General features: G+C 33.1%; 3 protein-coding genes across 5 annotated transcripts in view; all 3 read right to left on the bottom strand.

The window, feature by feature from the left end:
* si:dkey-118j18.2 (uncharacterized) overlaps nucleotides 1-310 on the bottom strand; it is a 32457-nt gene extending 32147 nt beyond the window's left edge. For 2 of the 3 annotated variants that reach the window (XM_062021103.1, XM_062021104.1), the window contains exon 1: nucleotides 1-267. This exon is cut by the window's left edge. The gene's annotated coding sequence lies outside the window, so the exon portion shown is untranslated. The other variant, XM_062021105.1, reaches the window with a different exon arrangement.
* Nucleotides 311-1031: 721 nt separating this feature from the next.
* timm21 (translocase of inner mitochondrial membrane 21) lies at nucleotides 1032-3542 on the bottom strand. The gene is made up of 6 exons (XM_062021998.1): nucleotides 3106-3542; nucleotides 2036-2098; nucleotides 1853-1950; nucleotides 1696-1769; nucleotides 1482-1587; nucleotides 1032-1400 (listed from the first exon to the last, which is right to left on the bottom strand). Exons 1-6 carry the CDS (start codon nucleotides 3395-3397, stop codon nucleotides 1308-1310), a joined length of 726 nt encoding a protein of 241 aa, XP_061877982.1. The 5' UTR covers nucleotides 3398-3542; the 3' UTR covers nucleotides 1032-1307.
* Nucleotides 3543-7779: 4237 nt separating this feature from the next.
* neto1l (neuropilin (NRP) and tolloid (TLL)-like 1, like) overlaps nucleotides 7780-10000 on the bottom strand; it is a 241163-nt gene continuing 238942 nt past the window's right edge. Inside the window, exon 13 of the mRNA XM_062021102.1 lies at nucleotides 7780-8186. The gene's annotated coding sequence lies outside the window, so the exon portion shown is untranslated. The remainder of the gene's footprint in view (nucleotides 8187-10000) is intronic.

Here is a 10000-nt window from a genome sequence, read left to right as displayed (position 1 = left end):
CAGTCAAGGCTAACTTAAGCTAACATGAACGCAGGCCACAAACAATAGTTCCAAGGCCCATCTGTGTTGACTTTATCATAGCCTTTCCAATTAAGACTACCATAAACCTCACAACTTACTAATAATTGTTTTGATTAAAAATGAAATAATCAAAAAACGAGTCTTGTAGTTTAGGCTAGCATGCTGTAATAATCTTGAATCTTTAACAAACCATTGCGTCCCACTGACAATGCTACCTTCTCAAGTGGGCGTGGCTGATAGCCGTCAGGGATAATCGTAAAAGCTCTATTTGGAAACAGGAAGGCGCGTGAAAGACTGCTTCAGTTGAAAAACTACACCAAGTTTTATAAAACAGTTCATATAAAACAATTATTTAATTATGATGGATGAATGGGACCTTTTTGACAACGATTTAAAAATATAGTGTTTAAAATTAACGAGGGTCTGAGAATGCGCCACAGGGTCAAAGAACAAATTGTGCACATTTCTAGGGAGACGCTTCTGAGTGATTTACTTTTTCCAACAAGAATCATATTGTGGAATACTCATCGATTCGTAACAGCGATTCAAACGCTATCAATCCTTTGGATTCAAGGAATTTAAAAATGGATCAGATTTTCCACATTAAAGTACAGTATTTTGGTGCTTTGTCGTCTTCTAGTGGCCGTGATCAATAACAACAACCAGTCAAAACTTATGAAAGTTGATTATACAGGTGAAACTCAGTTAGAAAATTGTGCAAAAGTCCATTCATTTCAGCAATTTAACTTCAAAAGTTAAACTATTATATAACAGTAACTTATTACATGCAAAGTGAGATATAATATAGTTTTATAATGTTCATGATCACAGCTTAGTTTTTGAAACCCCCTATGCCTATGTCAGATATTAGATTCACCTTGCAAAGCCAATTGCTGGAATAAACAAACCTTTGCACGGAATCTTTTTTTTTTTTCACCTGTGGAAAACACACACGCACACACTATTACTAATGATTATAAATTTATTTTATAGGAACCTTTCAAAGCACTTTTAAGCTCATTTGTACAGCACTTAAAGGCAGTTAAAAATGTTAATCAAACAATTACAAATGTAAACATAAAAAAAGTTTGCAGCAGATAAAAATGATTGATATTTTACAGTAATTTATTTTTAATACAAAAACTGTACTCATTTTATGTAATGGTTACATTTGCATCTCTGCTATTTTTTTTTTCTTAACCACATTTACAGCACAACATAAATTATTAGCCAGCTCTGTTCACTGAGTGGATTAGTCCTTTTATTTTTTTTCATTATCATCATCATCATCGATTATCTTCCACAATTATGTTCCTCCTTGGGTAGGTGTCAATGTCTACAAATATGTACCGGAACTCATATTTTCCTGTTTCCGGATTCTGAAAAATGACAAGCAATTCCATTTTTTAAAATAAAATAATGTTGCATGTAGTGGTTAGATCATTCTATACAATACAAACCTCTTTTGACTCTGAGTGCACTGTGCCTTTAAGACCTGGCTCTGATCCTTCAATGTAAAACTTTAGTCGCATGTGCTTTATTCCCTCCTTTAGGAACTCTGAATGACTACGGAGATAAAACAATACAGTTGGATTATTTAAAAAACAACAGCTGATGAATAGCCACATGTAGTGTTTGAATAATAAGTTTTGTTTCGTAATCAAATTCTCCAACCTGATATGTTGTCGTCTTCCTCGACGGGTAATCTCGCCGTAGCACTTGATCGGTTCTCCGAATGCGCCAATGACCTGTATTAATAAATAAATGAATATTTTTCCAATACCTGTTAAAATACTGTGTATTCACAACTATGTACCAGCAGTTTAATTACCTCTGGGTCTAATCGGACTTTGTCAAACGCTTTCCCGTAGACTTTATTTGGACTGGAGGAAGAAAACAGTTCCTGAAAGACGACAAACAGAAGACCACCTGCGACATAAAGAACAATAATAGCATAATGCAATATGGCTGATAATGAGAGGCAAATAATCCGTTTCTGATTGGCTGAAGTCACCTGTCACTCCGAGCCCGATGAGTACGACTATCAAGTAGGTGAAATCTCTGCCAGCTTCTTTCACTGCAAAACATGTAAACCATTTTGTAGAATACGTTACAACATCATACCTCTTACATGAGGATAATGGCATTCTATAACAACATTACCATAACAATAACTCAGATTCACATGTCAAAAAATGTCAATATTGTGCAAAAGTGACTTGATATCAGGAGTTCGACTCAATCTAAGAGAGCAAAAAAGAGAGAGTGAGCCATTATTTTACATAGTTTACAAAATTGAACTTTTTTTTTATTATAGGGATATTATATATTATTACCAAAGCTATGATCATTAAAACTATCAAAAAGTTGAGAAATTATTAACTTTTTAAAAATGTATTCAACATTTAAACTCATTTTCAAAAATATTCACATTTATTGAAATGCACCTGCATATGCTAATTATATAGTGTTTATATTGTATATTTATATGTAATCATTATGCATACTATTTTAATTAGACACAATACATTATTGTGTAAAATGTTATTTATTTGGTGTACTGTACATTATAGAGTGTCCGCCCTGAGATCGGTAGGTCGTGAGTTCAAACCCCGGCCGAGTCATACCAAAGACTATAAAATGGGACCCATTACCTCAATGCTTGGCTCTCAGCATCAGGGGTTGGATCCCCAAAATGATTCCCGAGCCCGGACACCGCTGCTGCTGCTCACTGCTCCCCTCACCTCCCAGGGGGTGGAACAAGGGGATGGGTCAAATGCAGAGGGAAATTTCACCACACCTAGTGTGTGTGACTATCAGTGGTAGTTTAACTTTTTAAATTTACAAAAAAAGAACAAAGAGGTCTCGTTTTGGTCCAATTTTAGTGCATTGAAATGATAATAATGATGAATGACAGATTTTGATTATCCCAAATTATTTTTTCCACTAATGATAGTCCAATATTAACCAATATGTTTAATTATTACAAACTTGAATATTTAAAAAGTGCACAGACTAATTGTTTGTTGGTATACTTTGAATGAAAATGATGCGGATGTGGTGTCTCTTGAAGTGTTTGTTTACCTTTGCGTGCAGTCGCCGTGGTGGTGCTGCGTGGGTACTTGGACACCGACTTCTGTCCAACTTCTCTCTCCTCGCTTTTATTTTTCACGCTGGAGTCGACGTGAATAGTTCTCCGTGGCTGCAGGAAGCAACTATAAGCACGAAAACGTCCAAACGGAGCTTCGACCCTGCTGCAGAAGGTCGACAACACTGACTGTGTCCTGTGTGTGCGACTTGCTACCAAGCTAAATGTCTGGGTCGCTTTTGGCCCTAAAGTGCGATGCAGCATGTTTAATATCTGCGTGTACGCCATTACGACACTTTCGATGGCCTAACTTTAACTATAAATAATACTAAATCTACGGACGACTTGGCCTGTAACTGCAAGTGTGGTAAGACGATCGAGGCGCCCACATATGACGTCACGATCTAGGAATCCTGTGCTGGGAGATGTAGTCCCGTGTAGGATAATATTCATGACAAATGTGTGCTTTGTTTTAAAGATGTGCTATTTGGATTTACACTGTATGAAAAAAACATTTGAAAAGGAATTTTACCATTCCAACCTCATTATACTGTTGGCTAAGTTTTGTATTCGTAAATGTAAGTTTCTCAATACCCAAACCTGTTTTTTGTGCCTTTAAAAAGAATTAGAACTCTACTTTAAAACACTCTACCTCTAACAACCAACAAACTGTGAAAACTATGATGCTGTGTTCCAAATTTAAATTATTTACGGAACTTGTGTGAGCCTATGGCTTTACATTTTGTTACATATATATATTTTGCATTCTATGTTAGTTACTTTATTTAGTTTACAACCCCCTGGCTCTGTTTTGTACTGTTTTTTTCACTGTTTCTGTACTTGTTTTGATTATTATTATTTCTTGATTCCAGCTCTATTCCAGCTGCACTCGAGCAAAAGGTGGGGTGCACACTGGACAAGTCGCCACCTCATCACAGGGCCAATACAGATAGACAGACAACATTCACACTCACATTCACACACTAGGGCCAATTTAGTGTTGCCAATCACGCTATCCCCAGGTGCATGTTTTTGGAGGTGGGAAGAAGTCGGAGGACCCGGAAGGAAAACCTACGCAGTCATGGAAAGAGAAACATGTTCTTTAATATTTATTGGATCCAAATTAATAAAAACATATATATTTAGTACACATTTGTTTCGTAAATATGTTTTATTCTAAACCATGAAATTTAATGCGGAAATTCACTTGCCCTTTGTTTAGTACTATTTAATATTCAGTATTTTATATATATATATATATATATATATATATATATATATATATATATATATATATATATATATATATATATATATATATATATATATATATATATATATATGCATATGTATACAGTATATTAATACAATTAAATACAATTAAATATTACAGAAATTGCGGGTAAAACATTTATTGTAAAAAAAATTATTGTAAAAAAAATATAGACAACTTCATTTATTCATATTTATTTGAGTAAAATTAATTTAAAACAATTAATAGTTGTTAAATTAAATATATTTAAAATATAAAAACATATTTATTGATACATATACATTATTTATAAAATTATATAATAATACAAATATGTATTATACAATATACATGAAATATTAAAAGAATACATGTTTGTATTTTTTCTAAAGGCTAAAAATTGAGGCAGGCATCATAAACAAGTAAGAAAATTGTTTTATTGTGTTGAAATTCGTTGATTAAAAAATGTATAATATATATATATATATATATATATATATATATATATATATATATATATATATATACATATATATATATACATATATATATATAATAACTTACTGGACAGCCCTAATATATATACACACATATATTTAAAATACAAATAAATAATATAAAGTCTTGTGGTGGAATTTCTGACCTTTGTACCATATTTGGTATCTGTCAAAGTCCAGAAAGAGGGCGAGGTCAAAAACCATTAAGAAAGTAGTGGAATGTCTGCTCGTTTCTTTTTTTTCTATTCTGTACCATTGGAAGGAGCATATGTGGGTTATAGTTGAACGTATGGTCGGACTGACCATTGTACAAAATGTTTTGATTGATTATTATGACTAAGGGATTCCAGGATGTTGCAGAACAAACAGGTCCAAAACAACGGGACCTTGACACACGAGGGAAACACATAAATGGCCAAGTAGACCAAGTCTATGTATGATTCGCATGATTCTCGATTCATCCAACGTCTCCGGAGGACGTTGTCTGTTTGCATTGGCAATTCAATCCAACCTTGTACAATTTGATTATGGGTACATTTTTTTGTAACTGTAAACTTTTGTACTAAATTCACTTTTTGTTGCTGTTTAAGATTCGGACCTTCCACCACAGTCTTGTATAAAAATATGTAAAATATTTATTGTCAAAATTATAAACAACTTTATTTCTTCATATTTATTTGAATAAAATTAATAAAAACAAATTTAATAGTTGTTTAATTAAAAATTTAAAATATAAAAATATATTTATTTATACATATAAAATGATTTATAAAATTATATAATACACATTTGTATTACACAACATATATGAAATATTGAAATAATTCATGTTTTTAGTTTGTTAAAAGGCTAAAAAATTAAGGCATCCATCTTAAACAAGAAATAAAAATGTTTCAATGTTTTGACATTAATTGATTAAAAATGTATGGAACATATATATATATATATATATATATATATATATATATATATATATATATATATATATATATATATATATATATATATATATATTGGGGACGGCGTTGGGAGAGTGGCCGTGCCAGCAACCTGAGGGTTCCTGGTTCAATCCCCATCTTCTACCAACCTTGTCACGTCTGTTGTGTCCTTGAGCAAGACACTTCATCCTTGCTCCTGATGGGTCGTGGTTAGGGCCTTGCATGGCAGCTCCCGCCATCAGTGTGTGTATGGGTGAATGTGGAAATAGTGTCAAAGCGCTTTGAATACCTTGAAGGTAGAAAAGCGCTATACAAGTATAACCCATTTACCATATAATTATATCCATCCATTCATTTTCTACTGATTGTAACTTTCGGATATTATATATATATATATATATATATATATATATATGAGAAGGCATCATGAAGAAGCTAGAAAATATTTTAATTATTTTGAAATTAATGGATTAAAATACATACATAAAATTAAAATACTATACTAAAAACATATAATATATGACGTAATACAAATATTTATTACATAATACATATAAAATACATAAATGTTGTCAAACGGCTTTAAAAAACATATACAAACGTATCAAATCATTCTTTGAAAATTTTCGTATCCTGCCCTTAGTAGAAAAAGTTTGGACACTCCCGCTCTAGATACTAACACACTGGCACTACTACTACTACTACTAGTACTACCACTATACTACTAGAAATACTAACAACAACTGATTGTAAAAGTTTATCTAAAAATGTAAAATAGTACGTAGGGCAAGTTTAGACAACTGCCCAATTACAATAAGGAGACTTTGCATTTACAAAACGTAAAAGTGTCAGTGACATTATATTATTTATTAGATTTGATAAAAAAAGTCCAGATACATGATTTTGCATCGAGAAAATTTACACTTACAAGGCAAAGAAATTACATACTAAAGAATAGTCTTTGAATATTAGTGTGACCTCTCGTGGGTCCTCCTGACCGTAACAGACCCCCTCGTGAGCCCGGTAATCTGGTGTAATAATGTCTTTATTTGTGAGCGCACACACGCTAGGACCACACTCCACGCTAAAACTTTTCAGTCTTTGTGGCTTTTTCCTTCCGGCAATGTCCATCAACTGTGTCCGCTCACCAGCAACTCCAACTCCAACTACGTGTCTCGGCCCGGCTGCTGCTAATAAAGGCGACAGGTGATTAGATAACCAGCCCCAGCTAGGCAATCTACTCACCTGCCGCTGGCTTCAAGGCCGGTCCTTACACACCTCGCTCCGCGGCAGGCCCGCAGACCATGCCACCCTCCACAATTAGAAATACAAATAAAAATATATGACTGTGGGGGGAGGTGTGGTCAGCGCTGCCTGCAGGAGCAAAGTTCACCGCCTCTGTCCATGGTGCTGAGGACAGAGCACCATCAGACGGGGGCGTGGCAGTGCTGGCGGCGAGACACAGCTGGCAGGTGATTAGATTTCACAGGTGGTACGTGTTAATCTAATCATCTGTTGTATTTAACAGTAAGCGGCCGGGAGCAGGAGGGGAGAGGATATGGACGTGACTGAAAAGTCACGTTCTGCGAGAGAAAGATTTTGAAAAAACCTATGTACATTAAAAACTTTGTTAAAAACTGCATGCTTGGAACTGCTAGGAAGCAACTTCCACAGTGATGTATCATATTGAAATTGTATACATGTTTGAAATAAACTACAACCAACCAACCAATATTAAGAACATGTTTACTTTGGGTGTCATTGTGAACGATCCAAAACGTTTTTTGAAAGAGATTCCTTTCAGGAGTTGTTTTTGTTTTTTGTTTTTTATCAAGATGCTGACTATACACTATAAAAGTCTACATTCCAGATGGACTTAATCACCACAAAAACAGGAAACATTTGTTTATTTAATTAAAACATCATTTTCAGTATTAGTACTTATCAAATGAATATGCTTTGAAGCACAATGCCATGATAAAATAAATAATACTCAAACGTACAGTAAGTTTTGTACATAAATGATAACATTTGTACTGTAACGATGAGACAAAGCACCCTTGAAGTAAAACAAACATGAAAATGCTTTTAAAAAACCTGATTCTGGTCATTTTGTTGCCCTTCGTGAATAATTTTACATTAAAGGTATCCTCTGGTTTCAGTAATTTTTCGTTCCAAGTCATCCTTTACAGACTAGCAGTGAACACATCTGGTCAGGTGTGTGTTTCCAAGCAAACAACACACTTGATGCACAGCACAACACTTTTATTAGCAACAACTCTACTTTCCTCTCTTCTCTGTTTGTTCAGTGAATATGCACCAAGGAGAGAGAGCTCCGAATGTTGTCAAATTGGCAAGATGCCGAGGAATGTTGCATCTCTTTGATGTATCTGCAGAGAAATAAAAACAATGTTACTTTCTTTTCTTCCTGGGCCTTCCATGTTGCTGTTTTTTTCATCTACAGCCTACCCTGCTTGTGATCAACTGGTCCAGACTTATTGTTTTTTTACTGTCACAACTACCGTCATTTATTTACTGGCAGAGGAACAACAGTTTGACTTTGTGTGCGCCGGAATGTTGGAGAGAGAAAAAGTGGAAGAAAGAATAAGCGTGTGTGTGGGTGTGTGTTTCTTTTGGACACAGCTAAGTAATTAAAAAAAACTTTAAATTAGAGTTTAACAACCCATTTATATTTCTCAAGGGGAGTCTCCTTATTCAACTGCAGAAAGTGCATGGCATTTAGGTTAGGTAAGGCATTTATTACAAGTTCATTTGCGAAAACCGATATCACTGTTTTTTGGATCCAACTCTCTGACAAATATTATTCCAAATAAAAAAATAAGGGTTGGATTATAAAGGTAATACATATTTATATATTCAAAAAAATAAAATCCTCAAAAATATAAAATATTATGTATATATATATATATATATATATATATATATATATATATATATATATATATATATATATATATATATATATATATATATATATATATATATATGGTAATACTTTAGTATGGGGAACATATTCACCATTAATTAGTTTCTTATTAACATGCAAATTAGTACCATATTGGCTCTTAATTAGTCATTATTAAGTACTTATAAATGCCTTATTCTGCATGGCCTCATTATACAACCAGTGAGCCATTAACTAAGAGTCTTCCCTCAATAACCTCAGAATTATTGCTTATTAGTAACCCTAACCCTAACCCTTATATGTTCCTCTAGTGTCCAAATAACTCTAAATTAAGTCTTTGTTACTTAGAATATGTTCTCCATACTAAAGTGTTACCATATATATATATATATATATATATATATATATATATATATATATATATATATATATATATATATATATATATATATATATATATATATACGTTAGGTCAGGAAAACAACACAGAGGCTATTTCATCCCAACAATGCTGATCGCAGGTTTCCCTGCTCTTCAGGGGATTTTATTGAAGTGTCACTTTAATAACCTACCGTATATTCCGCTCTACCCCGGTATTGAGCACTGTATAACAAATAAACCCCAGAAACCTTGACTATATATATATATATATATATATATATATATATATATATATATATATATATATATATATATATATATATATATATATATATATATATATATATATATATATATATATATATATATATATCATCATCAATAAATTTTATGCATTTAAAAAAATATATTAAAAAAGGCAACAACAAAAAAAAACCTTTAAATAAAACTGAAGTAATTAATATTGAAGAGACAAAGTTCCTTATCATTGGCGCACATCAAGTTTAAAACACCACCTTAAAGCGAAACTTGAAAATGAGGATGGGGTCGCTAGCATGAATGCTACATGGACAGCAAACAGAGACAACAAACTTTGCTGACTGAGTTTACCTGCATTTACCACTGATTAGTTAAACAATATGCTTTGATCTGAACGGACAGCCACGGCATGTAGGACACCTAACCTCTGTGAACATCCATAATAAAGCTGTTGTTCATGTTGCCAACTACCGTCGTACAAACTACCTCCAAGGCAGTTTGGACAACGGTAGTTTGTACAAAAAAGAGATCAGCGTGAAGGAAAATAATGTTGTTTGTTTAAGCAACTGATTAAACAAAGGACTAGTACATGCAGATGTAAATTCTGCACTATGTAAAATTGTTTAAGGATGTCTTCAT

The sequence above is a fragment of the Entelurus aequoreus genome, linkage group LG15 (genome assembly GCF_033978785.1).
Source record: "Entelurus aequoreus isolate RoL-2023_Sb linkage group LG15, RoL_Eaeq_v1.1, whole genome shotgun sequence".
Classification (NCBI taxonomy): Eukaryota; Metazoa; Chordata; class Actinopteri; order Syngnathiformes; family Syngnathidae; genus Entelurus; species Entelurus aequoreus.
This window is presented reverse-complemented; position numbering and strand designations above follow the sequence as displayed.

Bases quoted from the DNA above. Each gene is read 5' to 3' on its own strand.
- timm21 (XM_062021998.1), bottom strand. From the start codon at position 3,397: ATGGCGTACACGCAGATATTAAACATGCTGCATCGCACTTTAGGGCCA. The intron at 2,099-3,105 runs GTAAACAAACAC...CATGTTTTGCAG, and splicing joins CACGGCGACTGCACGCAAAG to TGAAAGAAGCTGGCAGAGAT. The intron at 1,770-1,852 runs GTAATTAAACTG...TTATTAATACAG, and splicing joins AAGTCCGATTAGACCCAGAG to GTCATTGGCGCATTCGGAGA.